This window comes from Thermobia domestica, chromosome 10 (assembly GCF_964235325.1).
Source record: "Thermobia domestica chromosome 10, izTheDome1.hap1.1, whole genome shotgun sequence".
Taxonomy (NCBI): Eukaryota; Metazoa; Arthropoda; class Insecta; order Zygentoma; family Lepismatidae; genus Thermobia; species Thermobia domestica.
In genome coordinates this window covers 128,943,996-128,971,201 of record NC_137463.1, presented here as the reverse complement: position 1 = coordinate 128,971,201, position 27,206 = coordinate 128,943,996, and the positions used below count along the sequence as shown (strand labels likewise).

The following is a 27,206-nucleotide window of genomic DNA, read 5'->3' as shown; positions in this document are numbered from 1 at the left end:
CATGTCACTGTGTTTACTGACGGTAAACAAATGATCAGATTAGAAATAATTGTGATAATTTTCGCTCTCAAAGTACATCTTAGGAATAAAACCTAAAATCTATCCTTTGACGATAATCTAGAAAACTCAACCAGATTTGAATTTCTTCTTGCAATTCTAACATATTCAACAGCAAAAATTTCCAGCCGTGCTCCCGTTAACACAAGTCGTTTCTCAGTTCTACATTTTCACTCGAAGTAAATATGTTGTATGTGAATTAATTTGAGTGTCACTTTGTAACTACTTATTTAGTGCAACAAATAAAATCACATTTTATATTAGTTTCATGTATACTATACACAATGTATTTACCCCAGATTTCTGCTGACAAGAAGCAATTTCCTCTCCAATAAAAGAGAACTAAATAGCTGAAGAAACACAGGAACTTGTAGGCAACAAAAAAGTTCTGTGAGATCCCTTTCCTCCAGCCTTGTATCAACTGGCCTCCGGATAAATGGTCCGTTGCCCGAACCCAACTTCACTCCTTGACCGGGACCAGGGAACTCACAATTGTAAAGTTCCTGTACGAAAGCTGCTTGCACAGCTTCAGGGTTTCCATGCCTAGACTCCAACTCTGCTAAAACCTGAAAAAGTTGAATGAAAATAAGTGAACAATATAATTTAATGAAATTCTTATACAAGAGCTGGAAAAAGTGTAAAGACAATATTGTTATAATTCGTACCCGGATTTATGTACAGAACACCTGTTAAATTCCTTCAGTATCACAACCTCTCATCTCTACGTGATAACCTGTCAAACGTGTGGAAGTTGTCGTACCCCGTAAGTGCGTCAATTTTTGTCCATGTCCCGCACGGTCTGCCATATGGCAAAGATGAGGGCTTCTCTTGAGTCGTAGTGCCTGCCACGAAGTGGATCCTTCATTTTGGCGGAAAAGTCGTCATGAAGTCCCTGGAAATATTGTTATACACTGCGCCCACGTGCTACTTCAATATTAACCTAAGGACGTTAATCGTCTTTCCGAAATATACTGTTATGGGGCTTCCCCTTCCCTTCCGTATTTTACACACTACTGCTTTTGACTGAATAACACAGTTGTTGCTATTCGCCACACCTCATCGCTTCACATTCCTTATCAGTTACGGAACACCTGTAATGCTGAGAAACAGCCCTCTGACATGCCACTTCTTCTTATCCAACCTATGTAAAATGTATTTTTGTCTCGATCTCAGATGTCATGAGACTGCATATCCACTATCTAACAATGGTGGACTTAAGTTTCCATAACCCTTTAACCCTTTAAATGTTTTCTTATGCCACAAAAACAAAGGTAGCAACTAATTGTTTTCAGAAGCTATCAGCGGATTATTATTTTAAAATATTATATATCCCATATATATATTTTCCAAATATCAAGAAAATCAAAGAGTCATATCATCATTTCGCGATCATGGAGACCTAGAACTTCGAAACTGTTAGTTATTTTCTGTAGTCCTATAAAACAGTTCACTTTATGACCCAATAATGATTCCGAAAGGTGCTAACCACTGTTTCATAGTATCTTCTTAAAACTAGATCAGTGTTGTTTCCTGCTGGAAAGTAATTCCTCTTAACAAAATAAACATTCATATCACGATTAATACAATCTTTAGGATTTATTTATTACTCCTAAAATCCTCTTGGTTTCATTCTTTCCTGTAACATTTAGTTTTTAATTTTCATTATTTTTAATTTTTTCCATGAACTGTCATACTTTTTAAGAAGTTAAGTTACTTTCAAACCTACATAGTTTTTAATAAACTTATATATATATATATATATATATAGTGTGTCTCAAAAGTCTCCTGACACAGGGTAACTGTTATTATCGGAATTACAACAAAATGTTAAGAGGGGCAACCGGTCTCCAAATATGATGTTTTCACTCTAAAGCGAAGGAATTTTTTAAAAATCAAATGAGCCGTTTGGGCTGTACACTCTTTATGCGCCCAATGTTAAATGAAAATGCAACGCTGCCATTTACATGGACCCACAACATAAAGTGAATGGGAGCATGTTTGAAATAGGACTGGCCATCGACACGTTAGCGCGAAAGACAGTAATTCCATTCACTTAAAAAAATTAAAAATTCCTTCACTTTAGATTGAAAACATGGAGACGATTTCCCCTCTCACATTTTGTTGTAACTCTGATAATAACAGTTATCCTATGTCACGGGACTTTTGAGACACCCTGTATATATATGAAATTAGTTTTCAAATATATATGTTTACACCAATGCTTCCACAGCCTTCTTTTCACTGCAGTTGAGAACATTATTTGTTTAAGTAGTAGAACATATCTGTTTAGAACATTAAAAGCAACTATTAAAATGATAAAGCTCAGCTAGCATTGATATTAGTTCTATAGCCAACGCTGCAAAAGAATTCAGACAGCCCCATAAACAAGCCTCAGATAGTTATTTTGTTGTTACGGAATACGCATCAAACAGGATTTTCCTCTTCAATTAAATATTACTTTAACTCGGACGTAAATTTAATTTCTTATTATAATAGTTCTTCTAATAAACAAATAAAGATTGAGTTAAACTAGCTAACTTCTAGTTTAACTCAATCTAGGAATTCGGTCTTAGATATTGGTTTCAAACAGCACACTGATGAAAGAAAGACAGAAATTAAAATGAGCCACACTGTTGGCCATTAAATCTGCAATTCCGAAAACGAGACAACAATGTCAAATTTGTTTGAAGTCTCATAAATAAATACTGCACGATGCAATAGTGAAATGTTTATAGCTACTGTTTTGTGCAACATAAGACGACGTCTCGACACCCAAAATAAACGTCTTTCAGTACCACGTGGAATTATTATTATTGTGTAAGACAGTTAGACATAGAGAGGAACAGATGTTACGTGTTTTTCTGGAGTCGTGTAAGTTATGCGTTTTGGACACATTGCTAGAACTCCAATGCTGTAACCGCGGGTGTTTCTGATGTACAAGTCGTGGGATCACGCGCTGGATGTATTCAATGGGCAAGAGATCAGGTGAATACGCGAACCCAGGAAACAGTGAAATATAGTGTCATATGGAATTGTTGAACTTCAATGCTACATGCCTTACGTACTGTCTTGGTAAATGGCCCTCGAAAACTTCAGAAGAAAACTTCACCTCCGTGGTGCAAAGGTGGTTAATCAATGTCCTATTAATACATACTACAAGAGAGAGGGGAAACAGAATCCCATGGAACCATTTTGTAAGAATGGTACTGGATTGATGTATTGCTACAAAATGCATGGGTTTCCCAATCTGTTTCCTGAGGTACTGTCAGATATGTATGCGATAATCACGGTGCTACGGACAGATGCTGGATTCGACGAAGAGTTTTTCATGTCCTTCGGTCTGAAAGGCGAACTCTTCTCTGTACAATTCCAGCCACAGACACCTAGACCTACAGACGACATCAAATCATACGTGCGAATACTGATGAATATACATAACTTCCCAACTCTTGTGTAAGTATATGTGCTGTGGCTACGATCCGCAATAGCCTTGTGAAAAAGGTGTGTAGTCTCAGTGCGACTGGGCATAGGAATACTTGACGTCAATATGTTCTTTCTGAGTTCACGAACAAACTCCATATTCGCATCACTGTAACTGGAGCCAACTTACGGGAGGAATAATTCGCAGGCTCGATATGCCGTAATTCTCCTGCAGTCAAAGGTAGATCTGCTACTATGGCTAGATGTTTTTTAATTAGGCAAATATAAACCTTCGGGTCACACGAACGTCGAACAAACACACTTCCAACTATATAACTGTAGCACTGTCCTTCATTCGGTTACTGTTACCCGAAGATATGGCTAATGTGCGTGTTTCGTACTGGAATGCCACTATCCTCCCATGTTCTACATATTCTGCAGATGTTAGGTCGATTGGATGCAGCCATTCTGTTATTGTAACTTCAATTGTCATGAGAATAGTCCTTGATCCGGCAATGCCAAGAGATCCTTTATTATTATTTTATTCTTTCGAATTCTCAATTCAATTTAGTAACATCTCGCACCTCAACAAAGAAGTCAATAGAGCCGAGCGAAATTCTGGCATCACTATTCGGAACCTCGCGCTATTTAAACTACTTAATATTTAAATATAACTAAAATACTACAAATAAAATTTACGATTTAAGATTATATAGGATGCCTCTTAGAAAAATATTAAATCCACGTATGCCATCCACAGCCAAAATGATACAAACGAATTTCTGATTTCATAAAATGGCTTGAATATACCGTTTCTTCAAGTTGAATGAGGAATGATCATGGAAGTACAAGTTTTGGTTTAAAATATAACAGAAGACAAATATAGGGAAATTTAAAATAAAGATAGAAGAAAATAAAATGGAAGTAACATTACAAATATGCAAGATTGATTTCTCAAGTAGGAAAACAAACAATTCATCTTGCTGTGTGTCCAAATGATGCTCTCAGTTTGAAGTAAATTACACACTAACCAACATGCATATATTTACGGGTATGTAAGATCAACCTAAGTTAAATACTTCAAAATACTAAATTACAGTAATATTGAAGTATACAGTTGTTTGAAGCCACTCAATTTGTGCTGCATATTCATCGTTACTACACGTTATTTATTCTAAACATCTGAAAATCTTCTATAATCTTAACTTCCAAAAGTTCTACACATGGTCTGATGATGATCACTTCATATGTTAACATGATCACTTACTAGGTTAACACGTTTTTGGAAGAGGAATGAAGTGAAGTTTACTTGGAGGTTGATGTTAGATTGAATGTTACTAAAACATACCTTAAAATAAAAGCCATTTGCTCTAAAAGGGCTAATTATGCAATATGCTAAGGGTAAGCACATGCTTGCGCCTTCCGGTAGAACTCGCCTGCAATATCCAAATCTTCTTGAGCCATCTTCGCTTGTAATGACAAGGGAATAGGTCTGGCCACAAGAGCCCTCAGTTGGTGGCCACTCCGCTGCATCTGGGAAGCAGAAGTGCTCTATAAACGGAGGGACATCTGCCTGCAGAAATACAAGCTTTATTATAATAGTTCCACATATTAAAAGAAGTTTGCAGTATAGTTCTCACTAAATTTATTCACGGAACTATCAAAAGGTCACAGAAAATTATGCTTGTTTGTTTGTTTCACGAAAGTTCTGCTTTTTAAGGATACATTTTTACATTTGCATTCCGTTGATTATAAAGGATATATGCTGAAGTTGGGTCACAAAACTCGTAGGAAGAAGATTTCCTTAATAATAGTAAACTTACTGACTCAATTAAATGTTTATATAGCAATACACCAATCTAAAATTACAATTATATCTATATCTATATCTATCTATCTATCTATATATATATATATATATATATATATATATATATATATATATATATATATATATATATAGTTTCATCCCAAAATAAAAGTTAAATCACTTATTAGAAAAAATGGACTGTGTGTATGTTTGATTTATAGTGGGTTGTACGCATAGCTCTAAAAACTCTTCCTAGAAACAATTATCTTACTGTAAGTAATATCGCTATCCATTGAACTACTGCAATATATTTTATTACCTCTTCTAAATAATTAGTTCCAAATAGGTAAGTGTAATGGAATTACTTTTGGTATATGCAGTAGTGTCCCATTCCTAATGAGATCTAGTTTTCATAAGTTAACTAAACATATATAGACGTAGAATCAAATCACACTGTTTTGTAATATAAACACAACGAAATGAACTAAGGATTTGTTCTGTGATAAATCTGAAATACGATTTTGTAGCCAGTATTATACTTTTGGAACAATCGTATATATTAAGTCAATTTTCAAAGCATTTTTCAATCTTGCTTAATTTCTTTACTATTGTCGTTATTATTTTCAGTTTAACCCCCCTATTGCCCTCCCAATCTACACACACATCCGTCCTTGGGGTCTATATGACCCCAATTATTTAATTTCTTATAAGGCATGAAACAGGAAAGATAGACTAAATAATAGTTAACCTAGTGTCTTGAGGTGGCTTAATAATAATAATACGAAAAATAAATATTAGACATTTGGGTTAATATGACCCCAAGATCTGATGTGTTAAATTTTATTTAACAACGTTGCTTAAAATAATTAACTTTTAATATTTGGATTACATAAAGAACTAGACTAGGTCGAGAAATACTAAAATAATCAGTAACCCAAAACAACTAACTAACTAGCTCTATGGCCTACGGAACCCGGAGGTTCAATGCCGCGTTCACAAAAGCTCTCCACTGACTTCTATCCTTAGCCAACTGGATCCAGTTTCTACTTTGTATTCCTATCTCTGCGAGATCCATCTTAATATTGTCCTCCCATCTGCGCCTAGGTCTTCCTAATGGTCGTTTTTCGATTGGTCTTTCAGTCAAGACTTTGAAAGCGTTTCTACTTTTTTCCATCCTAGCTACATGACCTGCCCACCTAAGCCTCCTAAACTTGATGACCCTAATAATGTTTGATAAACCATATAAATTATGTAGCTCCTCGTTATGAAGTTTTCACCATTCTCCATTCCCGTTCCTCCTGGGTCCGAATATTCGTCTCAGGATCTTGTTCTCAAATACTTTCAGTCTATGTTCTTCCCTCAGAGTAAGTGACCATGTTTCGCAACCATACAGAACAACAGGCATGATTATCGTTTAATATATTTTAAGCTTCAAATTCCTCGACAGAATTCGCGTCGGAAAGAGATTTTGAACCGAATAACACGAATTCCCTGCTTTTAGTCGACATTTAATGTCTCCGTGAATATGATTTTCCTCTGTTAATATTGATCCTAGATATTTGAAAGTATTCACTTTATCAAAAGTATTATTATTTAATATTATGACGCATCCATAATTTGCCGTATTAAGGTCCCGACGCACTTCCATGTATTTAGTTTTCTTTGCATTTACTTATGAACTCATGTCCCTGCGAGCGTTTAATATGATTTCTGCTTTCTTCCTGTTGTTTTTCTATCATTTCCTATTAAATTTACATCATCAGCATATGCCATAATCTGGTAAATACCGTTTAACTCTAGGCCCTGGTTGCTATCTTTGATTTTCCTTATAGCGTATTCCAGAACAAAGTTTAATAATGGCAACAATGCATCTCCTTGTTTCTGGCCATTTTCGACGTGAAAGCTCGTGGACAAAAATTTTCCTACCCGGATTTTACTTTGGGATTCATTTAAACATATTTTAATTAATCTAATTAGCTTTCTTGGTATTCCAAGTTTTGTAAGAACGTTGTATAATGTTTCTCTCCTAACCGAGTCGTACGCCTTTCTAAAATCAATAAATAGTTGATGTACCGGGGTATTGTATTCCCACTTCTTTTCGAGTATTTATCGAATGGTAAATATTTGGTCGATAGTTGTTCGATTTCGCCTAAATCCGCACTGATAATCTCCAATAATTTCATTTGCGTATGGGGTCAATCTTGCTAATAGAATATTTGAAAGGATTTTATAGGATGTTGATGGAAGAGAAATGCCTCGATAATTATTACAGTCAGTTCTGTCGCCTTTCTTGTGAATTGGACCGAAAACAACGTACAAGGAAATTATTTAGGAGGAGCTGGGGTAAGTGGGGACAGGCGTGTTTTCTAAAATCTGATAAAAAATATGAAAACAGTTCCTCCAAATTTGAAGAGTTTGGATATAGTGCCATTCGTCTAGTAACGTGGTTTTAACTAATATGAAGAGTATAAAAGAATACTCCTATGCCAAAAATGAGTCGCTGTTTTAGCATGCGATCAACTTCCGTAGATCTTGAAGCGTTTGGCTATCTTGAGATAATTGTCACAGAAGCACCTGGGGAAAACATTGTACGGTTAAGAAGAGGTGATAAGGTACTTATAATATTAAATGTACTGTGTTATGTTTGTCAGTATATGTAAAACTGAGGTGCCTCCACTTACCCCATATTTTTGTGCAGTGTGGTAAATGGGGACACACATTTTATACCTGTAGGGTAAGTGGGTACATGGATACAAATGCAGGTATTTCCGGTAATACATCATGGATGATGAAGACAGTGCAATGTCTGTTTGAGAGCACGTGGAAGAAAATTAGTATTATGCAGCTAATTACGTGAAAAATTGGTCTATTGGCAAAGTCAAAGTCAGTTAGCAAAAATGTGTATGAAATGAAGTACCTTGAACGAATTGGCATGCAATCTCGTTTTCCACTTCGAGAATATGTACGTAGATACTGTACAAAGGGCTATTTTCTATGGCTCTGTTAAATTTGACAGTGTGATGTCTTTCGTAATTAAGTCTTCTATCGTAGTTGATATTGATAAACACTATCGTTTCTTTAAGGCAAAACTGTAGACTACAAATCTAGTACATGCAGTTAATGTTTTGTGTAGACTATTTGTATCCTATAAACTATAGGTAGATTTGTATTAGATGCCTTACAATGCTCAGTAATAGTCATCACTTTTTAAGGCAATGACATATGAATCGACATAGGCTTCAAAGTGTAGCCTATAATATGTATTCTTATTTGTCCATTATTAGAACTGTTAGGCACCAGTAGATTTATTAGTATTCACTATTTGGTTGGTCTTTGGTCCAGATACGTACTTCATGAGGAGCTCTTGTTTTTATGTACTAGACTAAAGCTTATTTTGTTTGTCTCCACTTTCCCCGTACCAAATATCAAACCTCAGGGCAAACTGTAATAACATATTTTTCATTACTTCAATGTTTCTGGGATAAGTAAATGATGTCCAGCAAATATTTCTAATATCAGAGTTTTCTAAACAAAATAAAACATATTTTTGATATATCGACATTAGTTATCGTTTCTTTGCCACAGTACCATTTCCAAAATGCTGTATATCTAGCTAGAACTGCAGTAGAAATGAAATTTGGATCTATCAGCAGTACACAACAGGTATTCTGTCATCACTTTTCCTTCTTTATTGCCCGTGTTAACATATGGAAGGGAGTAGGGTTGTCCCCACTTACCCCAAAAAGCGAGAAGGGAGCAGGGTTGTCCCCACTTACCCCAAAAAGCGAGGTAAGTGGGGACATTAACAGATTTTTAATAAATATTTTATTGTGGAACGAGTATTTACATTGCTTCAAAATTTACCCTATGGCTATCTAGTGTACAAACCAAAGTTAATATGACCATGCTTTCAGTTTGATAATCCGAAAACCATTACTGGTACAGTAGCTGAAATTTCAACGTTGCAAAACGTGTCCCACTTGCCCTAACTACCACTAAGAAATGTGTGTTCCTTGGGGTCATATTGATCCCAAGACCATACGAGGGTTAAGACAATAAATTACAGACTAGAAACAAACGAAGTGTTGCATGATTATATGATATTCAATAATTAGTTAAACTTATCACTTATTGCGTCGTGCTTTAATTTTTGAGACGTGAGATGACTTTAGAGTAAAAAGCCAGAACCTACGGAGGATAGCATGTGAATCTACCGAAACAGCTTTGGGAAAGTTCTAGACGGAGGTTAAGAAATACAGAAACTGATCCGTATTAATAATATTTAGTTATAATGCATCAGTTTCTGTCAAACAAGTATATGATATTTAATTTTATCATCATTGATGGAACGAAACCTCTGTGGCTGATTTTTCTAGAAAATTAAAATGAACTGTTGGAAACAAATTTAGCGATGAGTGAAGGTTTCATAATAGTTTCAAAATTACGAATAATTAACAGTGTACAATAGCCTATATAATTTTGGACTGTACCGTTACCGATAAAAATTACAACCACCAAATGCATGGTTACATCCAGTCATCTTTCAGTACACGGGGTAGTAAAAAAAAAAAAAAACTACATTTTATTTATTTTAAAAGAAACCATTCCTTAATGAAGGAATAAGAACACAACGTCTATAACAGAATTTGAAGTGCAGTAAAGATGGAATAGAATGGGACTGGAGTTCTACTTGACACAGGATTAGGATTTTCTGGGCTTTCGGCATTACGGTCATGTTAACCCTTCACGATGCGAAATGACGTCCCTCAGTGATCACATTGCCCGGGGTGGCCTAAGACACCATGCCTGCATTTGCGCGGTAAGAATGAGAAAAAAAAACAGAAAAAAATGGTTCGTTTACAATGTCAGAAGTTAATTGCTTACGAAAACTTTTACCTCGTTATTTAACAGAAACTGTTAATAAGAAGTTCAAACTAAGTGGAAGATATCTTATTTTTCTCTGCGTGGGTGGTTGACTGTAAACGAAGAAGATTTTACGCGTACCTATTTTAGTTCCATGTTTCGATTCGAAACATATAAACTCTACAGATTTTGTGAAACTTATGTCCAAACTTTGCAGACGGGAAACTGTCAACAGACTATTCGGGCGGAAATCCACTATAAACTGCTGAATATGTTTCTTTACTTCGTTTTTGTATGTCTATAAGCAGACATGACAACTTTTAATTCTCAATATTTAATTTTGTTACCGACCTTTCAACAAGATTTGGAAACTGAAGAAACAGGAATACAAAGTAGAAACTGGATCCAGTTGGCTAAGGACAGAAATCAGTGGAGAGCTTTTGTGAACGCGGCATTGAACTTCCGGGTTCCATAAGCCATAGAGTTCGTTAGTTAGTTAGAAACTGAAGGATTTCCAACTGATTCTTACATGCAGTCGAGCAGTAACATTCTATATATATATATATATATATATATATATATATATTTTTACACAATTCAAATCACAGAAAATGAAGTGATATGATTTTAATATTTTCTTTATATTTGTTTTTTAATCAATACATTGAAATTACCTTATTAAGTCAATTCAACCAGAAGAAACTTAACACAAATGTGTCAAATTACATCGAATTCTTACAATTAAATTATATTTGTCTCATTTATTTAGCTCAATTAAATGTACAAATATGTAGTGGATGCGTTTAACAACTAGTCAGTCTCGTAACATTCTTTTTCAAGATTTAAGCGACCAGTTTTGATTAGATTGCATGCCAGACAGCTCATGATTTTCTCGCTCACGAAAGGTTCTTGACTCAAACCTTGGGTGGAGCTGTTCAAGCTCTCGTAAGCCAGAAAGGAGTTGCAAGAGCATATCTTGTTAGCGAAGAAAAATAGAAAAGAGCAATGTATCCTAGACATATCTCCTATATCTTGTTTTACTTAGGTTTTATATATGGTAAATAATAGAACCATGTTGGGTAATAAAAAGGAAAGTGAATTGTTCATATTAGGCTGAGTTATAAATAACTTCCGCTTTTTTCAACCAGACATTTATTTTGCTTTCATTAAACAACAAAATTATATTAATTTATTACGTATTGATACTATTATGAATGACCTCCCATCTTTCTCGCAACTTATCAATTCCTTCCATATAAAATGTAGTTTTGTAAAGAACAGAAAAGGTGGTAGTATGTCGAGGTAATGTCCGAGGAGTAAGGTGGGTGTGGTAGACAAACCATTCCAGCATTTTTTTTTTCTTTAATCATCTTGCTGTATATAGTAATTAATGTCGTGTAAAAGAATGATGTTTTTGCGACTGACGAGTACAGGATGCTTTTCATGGAGTTTCTCTTTCATTCTTTGCACCTGCTGAATATGTATATCCGCAGTAATCATTAAATTAAACTTCAAGAACTCGTGATGAATTATACCTCGACAATCCCACCATACACACTATAAAATGTTTTTCCCATGATGTCTGCTTTCGGATCTGGTAGGGGTGGTTGATCCTTATCAAGCCACTGTCTATTGCGGACGATATTGTCACAGGAAACCCATTTTTCGTCGCCAGTTAGAATCCTGTCCAAAAAGACTCGATTTTTACCCGTGAGAGCAGACTTTTGGCGATTCATCATCCATGCCACATGTGATCATCTTTATTCCGTTCACTGAAATTGTGAGATATCCATACTCCTTAACTTCCCGACTCCCTAATTTCTCTATGGCGGCAAACAATTGATTGTGATATATTCAACTTTTCTGCTATATCTCTTGTTATTGACGTGGATTTTGCTTCAATATTGCCTTTAAAAGGTTGTCGCCAAGGTTGGAAGGATGTTCCGCCCTCGGTTTGTCTTTTAAGGTCGTATCTCTGGAACGGAATTCGGGAAACCAATTTCTAAGTACTCGATCAGTTATTAGTGCTCCACCGTATACACTACATATTTTTTCAGTTGTTACCATAGCACTTTCGCCTTGTTCAAAGTCTCAAAGCATAACATAACGAATATATACTTTTTCACTCTCCATTTTAGGGCTTAGGAAAACGTGCACCACACAAAACAGTTGTCAGAAGACTAACTGAACCCATATCTATTTAGTTCCCGTTTGTCCCGGTGACTCATTGTGGGTAGATATGAACAACAGATCCTACCTAGCTGCATCGGAAGTTATTTATGACTCGACCTAATTGTTACGCGTCACTGGGTTATTATAATTTAGCCTTGAACTGAATTATATATATATATTGTAACATGAAAAATTATTTCTTCTTTTTTCTTTCTCTTCCAATGAAAGTACAATTAAGAAGTAAATTTATTCTTAAGCCAAGCCCGATATCCATGAATCGAAAAATATATACAATCGAGATAAATATTATCGCTGCAAGATAAGATAGAATGCTGAAATAATACATCACATTGATGAACGCGTACAGGAGACATTCTGGCATTAGTTGTTGTTGTTTTACGTTTATATTATACATTTAACTATTCGCTTTTGTTTATGGTTGCTTAGAAATGAGACAGAACCAGGGCTCATTCCACGTCAAATCACCCAGGCCATGTCACCCACCAATTCAGATATTAATGAAACTTCGTGTACTTGTTAACACTACTAAGGTATGAAGACCTGTAAAATTTTCTTCCGAAATCCTAATAGTTTGTGAGAAATACGAGACCAAAGTTTCAGAATTTCAGGCATCCCGGTCGTTCTCGAGGCCATCTAATATTTCGTAGAGCTTAATACAAAAATTCATATCTCAGTATCTAAGGAATGTATCATTTGGAAATTTCTACCCGAGGTTTATGTAAGTCTATAGAGCTAATTTTAAAAAACACCATCAAGATTGCTGTACATTAAGGGTGAAAAATGCACTCTTGCACTTCAAAATAGTTATTTATTTATTTATTTTTGTAAATTTCTAATTTTACATAATGCGCATTATTGCTGTGAGGCGGACCAATTACCTTGCCGCTATTTTTTTTTTAAAAAAAAACTGAACCTTAAGGTATGTTCTAAGAGACTAAAATAAAATTAGTGGTTTTTTGAATGCTTCGGTTAGTAATTCTCGTTTAACCCTTCAAGGCCAACGCGCCAGCTTTTCGTGTCATCTGTAAAGTGTTATTGTCATTGATGCAAGCAAGGTATTGGCACATTATTGCTCGATTCACTCACACAGGTCTCAAGTAATCACTAAGTATAAGTGTTGTTTGAGTTGAAATGTGTGAGGGTTCAAAGAAGCGGGATAACCAGGCTAGAAATATTCATTCTCGAAATTTTATATTTTTTTTATTTGTTTGCCGAACTATTAATAAAATCAAAGTGAATTTAATGTTAAAATTGAATTAATTTTCCAAGTCTACAGTCCATTATCTTTCAAATAAAGTAGAAGTGAAGGTTATATAACAGTCAAGGGGAAGCCAGTGCCAGATAAAAGTCCTGCCAACCAAACTTAACCTAACCGTACAAGCTTTTAGTCATAATGCAAAGTTTTGTATGACTTGAAGGGTACACATTTATTTAATATATTTGTTGATATATGTATCTATAGTGGCAAAGATCTTACGTTCGTAGTTGTTAAATATACAGGGTGTCTCAAAAGTCTCCTGACATAGAGTAACTGTTATCATACTTACAACAAAATGTAAAAGGAAAAACAGTTTCCAAATATGATGTTTTCAATCTAAAGTGAAGGTTTTTTTTTTTTTTTTTTTTTTTTTTTTTAAATCGGACTAGCCGTTTGGGTTGTGCAGTCTTTATGCGCCCAATGTTAAACGAAAATGCAACGTTGCTATTAATAGAAGGCTGGGGGAGGTGAATCAATTTTATAAAAGTATGGTGAATAGGGGTCATGTTTTAAATGGGAGCTGGCCATCGACACGTTAGCGTAAAAGACTAACTTCATTTACTTATGTTGTGGGGCCATGTAAATGGCAATGTTGCATTTTCATTTAACATTGGGTACATGAAGAGTGTACAGCCCAAACGGCTAGTTCGATTTAAAAAATTCCTTCACTTTAGATTGAAAACATCATATTTGGAAACGATTTTCCCTCTCACATTTTGTTGTAACTCTGATAATAACCGAGTTACCCTATGTCAGGGGACTTTTGAGAAATCCTGTACACAAGGACAAATGTTCGTTTCATGAGCACCCGAATAAAATACTTCCTCCATCTGAAGTTCTAAACTCATTGTTATTTTTAGAGTTATTGTGCAGCTTTCAGTATTTGAGACGAAGTGAGATTGACGAATTTGCAACTGTGGGAGGGGAGTAAATTTTATTTCTTCATCTCAGAACTTTTAACTGTGAATGTACACGATGCATAATAAACTATCAAATCTAATGCAGGACTAGTTACGGATTGAAAATCGTTTAGTTAACGCGAACATGCAAGTTGTGTCTTGTTGTGGTCGTACAGTAACTTGTTCATTTCGGTTTCAGCTGTGTTTCTGTGGAGATGTTTATGTCGTGTCGTGTCGTGTCGTGAGACTGAACACTTATTGGGGTTGCTGCAAGACAGTGTTGTTCATCCTGTCAAGTGATCATTTGGCCTACAGCGATGTCGCGAAGTGAATTAGAACAGCGCAGTGTAGGAAAGGAAACTAAAAGTGAATGCCACAAAAAGAGCTATACACGGGTAATCAAATTGCATTGTATTATCAGTGCATCCAAGAAAGAATTGTTTTCCCAAAAGGAGTGGAATCAGTTCTGATTTGTTAACTAGTGTTTGTGAACATCATAAAACATATTACTTGAAGTATGAACATTATCAGACAAGTTGTTTTGATCCATTTAACTGACACAAAAAAAAAAAAAAAAAAAAAAAAAAATCACTAAGGCTTTGCGAAAAGTAAGTGTTGATTTTGCTAATGAAATTAATAAAAGCATTGACTCTGTAAAGGCTATTCCTGGACAAAAGATATACGGTAATTGCAGAAACAAACTTGGGATTTTCTTTGAATGCAAAGAAAATGAAATGAAATCTTTAAGTTTTACGTCCCATGGTTATGCCGGTTAGGCTAAAGGAGACGCTGATGATGAGAGATGAGTGAAATGGTGGGATGGAAAAAGTGGGAGGGAACGAGAGACCCCCGAGAAAACCCACGAGCACGGTGTTTGTCCACCACAAAGTCCACACGGCGCGAGCTGGGATCGAACCAGGAACTCCAAGGACCGGAGGTGAACGCTCTATCACTGAGCCACCGCGCCCTCCTTGAATGCAAAGACGTGGGCGGATTTAGTGAACACGATGTATCTGTTTTAGAAGAATTTGTCGCAAAAAACGAAACTGTAAAGCATCTTAATGTTTCACTTACAGCATTAGGGAAATCACCTCTAAAATTCCATGCCATTTCTCACACAGCAAGCCTGCATATGCTAAAAGAAAGCTTGACTCAGCAAGTTTTGCTCTGAAAAGTAAAATAAGCAAAGTTGTGAGAAAAGAGCTTGTCTCTAAACAAGATTCTTGTAAAATTTCAAAAGATGTGAAACAAAAGGCTCATGATATGGATAAACTTCTTGATTTAATAAAGGCCAAACTCCAAGTTAAAATCACTAGAAGAGAAAAAGTGCAACTGTTAACTTTAGTGCTCTCATCTTGGAGCAGGAAACTGATTGTCGATTAATTTAATGTGAGTGAATATGCCGTCCTGCAAGCAAGGGAAGTTCTGAAGAATAAAGGAATTTAGCTATTCCTGAATTGAGAAAAGGAAAACAGCTGAGAATTCAAATAGTAAAGAATTTCTACGTTGATGATATTTCAGAATTCTACCTGGAGAAACAGTGAGTATTTCAAAAAAAATGTACACATGGAGAAGCGATTATTGCTTGGGAATTTAAAAGAATTATACTTCTCATTTAAACATCAACATCCCAACATTAAAATTGGATTTTCTAATTTTGCACGCTACTTCCTAAATGGTGTGTATTAGCAGTTTCTTCTGGGACACATTCCGTGTGCGTGTGTACAATACATCAAAACGTTATTCTCCTACTGCATGCATGTCATATAGAAGAGACATATCAAGACCTAATCCGTCACCTGTTTTGTTTTGTGTACAGTCGGGATTGCATGCTGAGGCATTGTTCCGAGTGTCCCTCCAGTGAAAATTTAAGGCAGCTTCTGATTGCAAAATTTGAGGATTTTGATCCTGGGGAGGAAGTAACATATTACCAGTGGGTATCAACGTACAGAACAGAATTGGAGAAAAGTACTGTCACACTGGATGAGTATGTGACAATTTTGATACGAAAGCTTGAAAAGCTTGTGCCACATTCATTTATTTCCAAAGCACAGTCACATTTCTTAAAGGACAGAAAGAAAAATCTTGAGCCAGAGACAGCCGTCATTCCGATGGACTTCAGTGAAAATTATTCCTACATAATTCAAGACGAAGTTCAAGGGTATCACTGGTCTACTGATTCCTGTACCCTACACCCAGCAGTACTATATACACGTCTTCCTGGATCTGCAGACCTGACTGTTTCTAGTTTGTGTGAGATATCAGACGACTTGGAACACGATGTCGCATTTGTTTATGAGACTCAGAAACAAATAACTTCTTTTCTGAAAGAGCAATTTCCATATGTCAAAAATGTAAATTACTTTAGTGATGGATGCGCTGCGCAGTACAACAATTGTAAAAACTTGATGAACTTTTGTTACCATTATGAGGATTTCTCCTTAAGTTCATCATGGTTATTTTTTGCTACAAGCCATGGTAAATCCCCATATGATGGTACTGGTGGGACAATTAAACGTCTGCTTACTAAAGAAAGCCTTCAAGGATGTTCTGATTTTTTAAAAACGCCAGAAAAAGTTTTTACCTTCTGTAGATCTCGCATTGAACATACAAATTTCAGCTTGTTGAAAAAAGGAACTCTCATAGATACACGCAAAAACTACAAAATCGTTTTTCTGGTGCAAAAAAAATTCCTGGAACACGATCATATCATCAGTTCTCTCCTCTAAGCCAAACTTCCATTGGGACAAAGCGAATCAGTGCTGATCCAGATTTCAGTTTCATTTTTCATTTTACTGAAGAACACACATCTTCTCGAATTAACATCGCAGACATCATCACTAGTTCGTATCTTGCATGTGTTTACGATAACAATTGTTTTTTTGGTTTGGCGTTAGGTAAAGATGAAGAGGAAAATGATGTTGAAGTTTATGCACCCTTTTGGACCGGCTCCATCCTTTTACTGACCTTCTGCAGGAAAAGACGACGTGTGCCATGTTCTGATATCCAATATTATTTGTTTAGTGTGCGCCCCCTTTACTAAAGGTACTGGAAGAGTATATTATTTCTCAGGTAAGGAGGTTCAGTTTGTGGAGAAACAATACAGGCTGCGTTTTGCTTAAACGAAGTAGCAAGTTCCTTCAGTCTCAAATAGTGAAATCCAATCACTGTGACTGGCATATGCTGAGGTAAGAAATTGATTTCATGCACAAGGAGTTTTGCATATTTCTTTGGTTACAAATTTTCAATTTAATGTAGTGGAAAAGTTCAATCATCAGTTTTATTTCGTTTTGAAGACCAAAATGTAACTGTCGTAAATGTTGATAAAAAGAAGTACGAAATTGAGTTTTGATCTGTACTTTGTATTGGTCCTGTTGTTCCTATTTGTAAATTACGTTTATGCAAGTACATCTTCCCAATCGAAAATTAATGCGGTATCCCCCCCCCCCTCTCCCGCGGACTGTCATATAGCCTTCATTTCTACGTTATTTGAAAGATAATGGACTATAGATTTGGAAAATTAATTCAATTTTAACATTAAATTCACTTTGATTATATTAATAGTTCGGCAAACAGATTTTTTTAATACAATTTCGAAAGTGAATGTTTCTAGCCTGGTTATCCCGCTTCTCTGAACCCCAAACACACTTTAACACAAACAACACGTATACTTTGTAATTATTTGAGATCTGTGTGAGTGAATCGAGCAATAATGTGCCAATACCTTGCTTGCATCAATGACAATAACACTTTACAGATGACACGAAAAGCTGGCGCGTTGGCCTTGAAGGGTTAAACAAGAATTACTAACCGAAGCATTCAAAAAACCACTAATTTTATTTTACAGTCTCTTAGAACATACCTTAAGGTTCAGTTTAAAAAAAAAAATAGCGGCAAAGTAATTGGTAAGCCTCACAGCAATAATGTGCATTACGTAAAATTAGAAATTTACAAAAAAGAAAATAATAATAATAGTAATAATAATAACTATTTTGAAGTGCAAGAGTGCATTTTTCACCCTTAATGTACAGCAATCTTGATGGTGGTTTTTTTCGGAAGAAAAATTTTACAGGTCTTCATACCATAGTAGTGTTAACAAGTACACGAAGTTCCATTAAAATCTGAATCGGTGGGTGACATTTCGGATTTTTTTTCTGGGTGATTTGACGTGGAATGAGCCCGAGTTGTTTATTGAAAGTTGGGAACTTCATATCGAATCTGAGTAAAGAGTATGTAAAAACTTGTGAGAGTTCAAATAATCTATTTAAAGCTAATATATGAAATTTTGAACACTTGGACGTTTTCTTTGCATTTACTGTTTAAGCAATTTTTAAAACGTTAAAAAAGACAAAATATCGAACTGGGTGAACTGATTTAGGTTATAATCTCTATTGTCATTTTTTATTCTGTTGTACTTAGTCTACTATCCATAATCTCTGTCATCGAACTCGACAAATGTTTAAACACTTGTAGAACTACAGCGAAAACTGGAAAATAATAAGTTTCAATTTTTCAAATTATTACTTACCAAAGTAGCCAGAGTGTTCGACTCATAAATACGAAACGTTTCGAGAACACTTTTTAGTATATATGTAATTCTTTCGTATTAAAAAGCTTTTTTGTTTGTTTAAAGTGTAATGCCCAAGTGGTTGTAGTAGTAGTATTAGTAATAGGTACCTGTGGTATATTTTTAGAATTGTGAAAATACGCTTTAACTGAAAACCAGTACACCTAAATGGAAATTCTAGACACTCACAATTTCATTCAACACAAGAAGGAGCCTCGCAAGACGTGGTTGCAAGACTGATCCTCCACCCCCATTCTTTTCCACACTACCACTAAATATACCCACTAGAATAACAACTTACGTCTGGAGGAAATCTGTTTTTGATGTACGGCACATGAATACGATTTTCAGTGAAACTTAGTCCAACTAAAAGAACACACTCAAATAAGTGTGGGAAAGAAGCCGGTTTTCGCTGCGGATACAGTCTGCTGCACACACGGCGAATATACACTTTCCTTTCCTCTACAACTTTTTGAGCATGGCTAGATTCGTCCACTGACTCCACTGTATCACTGTCACTATCACCGGGGCTACTCGAACTGTCTTTCTGCGCGGACTGGAAAACACTGTCAAGAGATTCATCGGTGACATCGGGAGTAGCAACCAGAGGCTGGATTGTACTAAATGCTTGATTCATCAGCAACTGAATCTGTAAAGACAAGAAAATAAATAAAGAATTACTACGGACTTATATATAAAGAAAATAATAGATTAGACCAAATTCTACTTATAAACAACTTACAAACCTACAATAAGTCACATCATGTAACACGACTCAATTTTTAATGTATTTTATCACATATTATGAAATCCACTACTGTAAAATGGTAAATACAATGAAACAGATCAACACTTGAAATAAACAAATCTGATCAATGAGAATGACATTTTCTACATTTAACTACGGTAACTGAAATACACCAATGACATGATAAGCATCTATGGAATTCTTCCAGCTAAAAACATGGCAGCTTGAGATAACTACTTTTTTTGGGGGGGGGGGGGATAACTTGAGTCCACCTTACATTTATACGTGCATAATAACGAAGAGCTGAAAATTTCAGGAAGCTCAGCCCTCCCCCTGGTCAGCCCCTAGCTACGGACCTAGACTCTTCACAATTAGACTAACCCATTCGAAAAAATTCTGAAGGTAATCCAAAACGATACCATGGAAATAAATATCAAATAATTCATATTACCATGAAGCGAAAGTAAAGAAAGGTATTACAAAACTGGAGAAAGAAAAAAATGTACAGTGTTCCCCACGTAAGTTCACACGGAGTAATATGAAACTGAATTAATACTGGTCCAGAACTGTGATCTATTAGGATAAAGCCACTGTAGTCTTATTATGTTGATACGATTGACTAGTAAGATACGAATTATGAGCACCCAGAAACATCACATTTGAACAAGGAAATAAGAAAAGCGGAAACACATTATCATGTATGACTCCTCACATAATAAACAACTAACTACTTGATGGGGCTGTACGTCATTAGTTTACACTCCATTAGGATTAAAATGAAATCTGGCTGCTTTGGTTTTTAGTCTCTGCATAAAGATGAGCTAATCTGCTGTCACAAGACTGTATTTATACAACTACTGCCGTTCATACAGTTTGATTTTTTAAATAAGAAAAACCTGGAATATAGGTGCTGTTTGCTTATATATATTTGAAGTAACTGATGAAAACAAAAGCTGACACAAAAATGTCTTTTATTGACTATTATGAGTAATATGTAATGTCTGCGTATCAAACTATATCAAGCTTTCTTAACAGATAAATAAAACTAGATTTACATATTGCACATAATTTTCATGACGAAGTTTATAATTCAATAAATAAGGCTTTTGGTATTCCATCCGAAGCCTTATTTATTGATTTATTAGACTGACTGGATTTATTTGCATTTGTAAGTTCGTAATTCAACACAAATATTTATTATGAAAACTAATTTAAAGTAAAAGATGACAGAAAAAAAGAAAGGAAATCCAGAATTGATTATACTGGACACCTCTAACGAGGAAACCGATTCAATATAAACTTCTTCATGTGACACAAAATTGTGGACGAATTTATGCGCAAATGAAGTGTTTTTGTGCACAATTAAACCCATTAAAGGGAAAAGCCCTCGATCACAACCGTTCCGAAGATATAGAGGAATAAGCGGAAGGCTGGTGCTCCGATCTTTTGCGAATGTTTGAACACGTAGCGATAGTACAAGCAAAAGAGACTTTTAAAAATAAAGAATTCTTTCATCCACAAAACTTTAATAATACGTCGTTTTAAACATGATGGTTACAAAACCGAAGATGCCATAAAAAAAAAAAAAATACTACGGAAAGAAGGTTTTTGAGGGGGAAGGCAAAATTACCGGAGTTCTATTGTTGCCTGAAATAAGCGTGTAAGGTGTCTATGTACAGGGTTTTAAGTACGCTGAATCGAAGTATCGTCAGGTCAACTAGGATGAAAAAAAGAAAAAATGGCCGTCCGAACTTTCCATTGACCTAACGTTTAAACTTTGTATCGTTTCACAAGGTATGTTCTTACATACGACGGTATGAGAAACTACTTTACTTTGTGACGTCAGTGTTGTTACATGCAACTCTATGTGATTTAGAGTATATCAGGCGTACAGGTTTTCGTTTCCTAAGTGGAATAATTTAAGAGAATTTTAGTTTATTGATCCATACTTTGCGCTTTAATACGAGTATGTGTCACACTATTACACACTTTCGTACTTACGTTTGCAACAGTATGTGTTTATGTTTCATATCATCTGACTTGTTTTTCTAATCTGCTTTTGCACACAATATATATAACCTTGCATTTCTCTTAACATAGTAACGTCTCTGTTCCTTTGGCAATATAATTAATGCATCTTCATATCACTTTTCTCCTTTTCTACGAACTAAATGAAATGAAATCTTTGAGTTTTACGTCCCACGGTTATGCCGGTCAGGCTAAAGGAGACGGTGATGATGAGAAATGAGTGAAATGGTGGAATGAAGAAAGTGGGAGGAAACGGGAGAACTCCGAGAAAACCCACGAGCACGGTGTTTGTCCACCACAAGGTTCACTTGGCGGGGGCTGGGATCGAACCCGGGACCCCAAGCACCAGAGGTGAACGCTCTACCACTGAGTCACCACGCCCCCATTTCTACGAACTAAACACATAATATATTAGCAAGTAATATCATACAATTTTATTCTCTGTATCAAGGACGTTTGTTATTCCTCACAGCCTCTTCTTTTTCCGGCCCCGAGTAAAAGCTACGGCACTCACCTCAACATTCAACACCACTTTTGTTCGCTCTGTTGCATCTTTCTTAACGTTTAAATGCAATTTTCAAACATTTTCAGTAGCAACATAGTCGAAAATCCGCAAAATAGCAGCACCACCTTTCCCCTTACCCCACCATATCTCCGGAACGATTGAGATCGAGTGTTTTTCCCTCTAATGGAATTTCTTGTTCACAAAAACACTTCGATTACCCATAAACTCGTCAATAATTTTGTGTCACACTTGAATCGGTTTCCTTGTAAGATGATATTTCAAAACATGACGAAACAGACTCAATTTCCTATAGAAACTATATCCTTCGATTACGCATTACAGGTATAGAGATACAAATATACAAGTTGTGAGAAGCCATCCATCCTACAGTTGTGCACCGAAATACAATATCGAGAACGGAAGGCAATGCGGACAGTGGGTTTCCACAAGTCGATTCAGGAGTATTAGTAGAGGAGTCGGGATATGATTAGATAGAGCCAAAACTGTTTAGTGTAAACAGGGTTCCAAGCATTCAAAACAGTAACAACGGTGGTGAATAAAGAATTAAGTAACATTATTTGATAGTCAATTTGAGAGTTATGTGACAATACGTTATACAGGATTACATTCAGCGTCCAGAAGTCATGTGACTACAATAAAAATGCTTATATTGGCAAATCTCGTTGTAAGTAACACATATAAGTACTAGGTACAAATGGAATACACACATACAAATGGCACTACGTAGCACAAAATGGCTCTGGATAGTATGCTATAGTGGATACTGTGCTAGCGTGGCATTCCCAGTTAAAGAAAAATAATTAATTAAAATTTCAATTTAACGTCCCATGATTGTAACTTGACAGTGATAATGATCAATGAAATGCTGGAATGAAAAAAGCACGAGGAAATGGAAGAACAAAAAAAAAAAAAAAAAAAAAATGATGCCCACTTGGTGTGAGCTAAGATCGAACAATGGGGCCTATGCCAGAGGTTCGGATTAGAATATAAATTTCACTTTTTCCTATCTTGTATTTCCAGCTACTGCTAATGTTTATATGAATAAATTCTTAAATTTATATATATATATATATATATATATATATATATATATATATATACACTACTCAGATCAATAGCTTCAAACATGTAAAACAGCGCCAGAACCACTTGGAAAGCTCAATTTATATTAGCGAATTCATAAATTGTTAATGAATTCTATAATACTAATACTTTAAATCAGGTTTAGAATCTAATTAACTGCAGATAATGCAGTGAAAAATTCCACTATATATATATATATATATATATATATATATATATATATATATATATATATATATATATATATATATATATATTATTTCTGGTCGGAAGTGCTACCAACAATAAACAAATTTGATCCGAAAAACGTATCATCTAATACCTCAATTCTGAATAGAAACATAATTGTAATTACACTTTTAAATAACTTTCTAAAAATAAAAATGAATAACACAAGCTTATGATTATGATGAAAATTCCTGCTTAATGCAGCATTCAAAAACTTATACGCCTATTCGGTGCACTGCGGAGTAGTTGAGAGTTTTGTTTTAAAAGAAAACAAACCTTTCGAAAAATTCGATTTACGATCTTCATCACAAGAACAATAACTACATACACAAACAATTTTTCACATCTAAGAGAAGACGTAGAACACTTCAGAATATCACGCCCAAAGTAGAGCTACTTTATAAAAATTATGAAGAAAGAAAAAAAAAAGTCTTCCGCGCACAAGAACAATCTACGCCTTGATACAGGCCTTCATGGGTTTCGTAATGAACAGTGTCTTCTTGAATGAAACCACACCACTCCTTGCATTACAAACGTTCCTTTCATTTAAAAAGAAAAAAAATGCAAACTAGTTCTTGAAGTTATGACTAACACCTTACCACGAAATAAAAGAAGTTAACTTTTTACAGGTGGGAAAAGTAGCAGAGAGAATAATTGTATAAATATTTTATCTTAATACAAAAATTTGTAATTATATGGTACAAATGATGAAAAGCCTTGTGAGAACGGGAACCTGTTAAATATCAAAAAGTTTTGTGTGAATGCATGCTTTACGAGCTAATAACTGTGGGAGTGCTAAGAACGTCTACTTAGAAAAAAAGTAAATAAAAAAATAAATCTCGATACACCAAACCAGCGTAATTCAGATAGTAACAAAGAATGAATAACTAAGGTCAATTTCACCTTCAAGGTAGAAGGTTGAGTTTACTACTAAATTATAACCAACCTCTTCTTCTTAGTGACTATTTAATAAATATTTACTAGGGATAGCCAAAATTCTCCGGAATCCAGAGGAAATTTCACTTTCCGGATTTCGGAAAAATTCTATTTTTTTCCGAAATCGGATTTTTTTAATTTCAGAATTTTCCGAAATTGGAATTTTTCCGAATTCCGGATTTTTTCGATTTTACTTTCCGGAATCCGGTAAGTAAAAGTTTCGGAAATGGCCATCCCTAATATTTACCTACAGAAAAACCTGCAGGCACACCATTGTGCGATATATCTTGAATCTGGAATATCAACGGATTTTTCGTAACTCCTATTGTCTGTTTTAGCTCCTATTTCCCCATTCCTTAAGTTCTTCTTTTGTCTTTTAGGCTGAGGAAACCATACCCAAAAAATAAAAATTTATCACGGAAAATAATAAAATCGAAGAAAAACACTACCGTGACAACTCCTCAATCCATTCCTCATACATACTGAGTTGAAGTTGTCCAATAATTATACATCGTGCTACATACGTAGCTTCGAACATAAGAACTTGTGTGTCAGATAAGGCTGTATCACGTAATCGCCATCCACGAAATGAGAGAAGAACAATCTTTAATTTATTCTCCGAATTTATCCCCCATAGTTATATAATCCCGCATAACCATGAGGTATTGGAGGCTGCATACAGGGACGACGTTATCAGAAACCGCGATAAACGTCCATGACTTTTCGCAAATATTTTCACCTCTCAAGACGAAAATAAAGAAAGGATTCGCACAGGAGCAGATCTACTTAAGATCTATCTGTATACAAAATTTGATGGTTTTAGATTACTCCTTTTTTATGCGAAAGTTGATGGTACACACACACACACACATTGTTTTAAGTTTAGGTTAAGGTCTTCTCTCAATTGCGAGTTCAGTTATTGAGAGAAGCTCCACACCGTACACGTGAGTAAGGTTGCCAACTTTTCTTAAGAAAAAATCGGTACGGAACAATCGATTTGAGTCCCCTCCCCCCTCCCGGAGCCGACGGCGAAAACAATGTAAATAATCAACTGAATAATACGAACCTGAATTTTTATTATTATTATTATTATTATTATTTTCCCACCCACTGCTCATTATTAGGTATGAACAATATACTCAGGTGCGCGTATGGAGAAATCTTCAAAGACAAAGTTGGGTAGGCTTTTGTGAGGGAAAACACTTCAAATGCTGTTTCAGTATGATTTGTTATTGCTGAATTCATATCCGCCGTATGCCACTCTATAACATTCACTGTTTTTTAGAAATTCACAAAAAAAAAATGGCGGTCGAAAGTATTTTTTGTTACATAGAAAACTCAAAATATGTGTTTGTTCAACAACAGTTTGCACACAGGTGAACAAATTTTCTATTCAAGTTGGCATAAATATTCTTCGATATTCTAGAAAAACGATTCTTTGAATTTAAACCTTCAAGCAACCAGCTGTCAGTGTTATCAACCTATTACAAAATTATTTTTTCCGATGTATTCCTTACCGTTCAACGTATCTGCGCCAAACTTGATATGAAAATTATTCGATATCCTAGGAACATTATTTTCTTGAAAAAGACACTGCATCGGTTTGCAGAGTATTTGGTATTTTATAATGATAATACATATATGTGAAGTAAATGATGCATTATACCAAACTGCTGATTTTATATCAGCTCGATCGTTAAAATTCCGATCAAATGTCTGATTCATGCAAGTGTCACTCAATTTCCTACATTTGCAAGACATTGTGCATGGCTTTGGTTTACAGTTACACCGAACTGTCTTGCATGCAGTGGTACAGGTACAGGTAATCAACTCCTCACAAGAGTCTGGAATAGGTGTCAATGTTCATAAATGAGACAAGTGAATTATTCTCCATTTTCCATCCCATTGTTAAAGCTAAGGTAGAATTGGGTGCTGCAAATGGGTTTGTCTCCATATTAATCCCTGGTAATGAGATCGCTGTATGTGAAAGTAAAAAAGAATCTCTAGTTGGTAGGAGTTTTTATATTGTAATGCCTTGACGAACATTCTAGACCGAACTTCATTGATGCTGTCAGTATTCAGCGCGCCACACTTTGCACAAGAATATTTCAGCATTTCTAATAGTGTGGTCACTAAGGACTGTATCAGCTCCTAATTCTCTCAGCAGACGGTTATGCTGTGCAAATACATCCCAGCACGTCCTCTTTGTATGTCCAATAATGTATGAAGTTGAATCACATTCAGTGATGCCATGGAAAGCTATAAGAAGCTGGAGAACATGTGGTTCCATCTGCAGCTTTTCAACGATGATGTGAACTAGACTGTACTTTCTGATCCTTGGTGTCCCTGCTTTTATCCACAGTTTCTGGCATGACATCATGCGGAAGTAACTAACCAAAAGAACTAAGATGTCAAGTGTCTCTTGTCGAGGCAATAATGCTTCTTGTTCTGCTTTTAACGCAATGTAAAATAATCCTGGTTTCAGCTTCTTCGTATTTAGCCTTCAAGTCATTAATGTCAACGTTGCATCAGAAGCTTTGACCCTTCGCTCATCACTGAAGCCACCTGCAGGGACTATGGTCTTGTTGGA

General features: G+C 35.4%; 1 protein-coding gene across 1 annotated transcript in view; it reads right to left on the bottom strand.

Moving 5' to 3' along the window:
* LOC145662706 (uncharacterized) overlaps positions 1-27,206 on the bottom strand; it is a gene marked incomplete in the record, with an annotated part of 269,285 nt that overhangs the window by 38,642 nt on the left and 203,437 nt on the right. Inside the window, 3 exon segments of the mRNA XM_081728557.1 lie at positions 352-623; positions 4,826-5,050; positions 19,369-19,716. Of these exon segments, the coding sequence (XP_081584683.1) occupies positions 352-623; positions 4,826-5,050; positions 19,369-19,716 (845 nt within the window).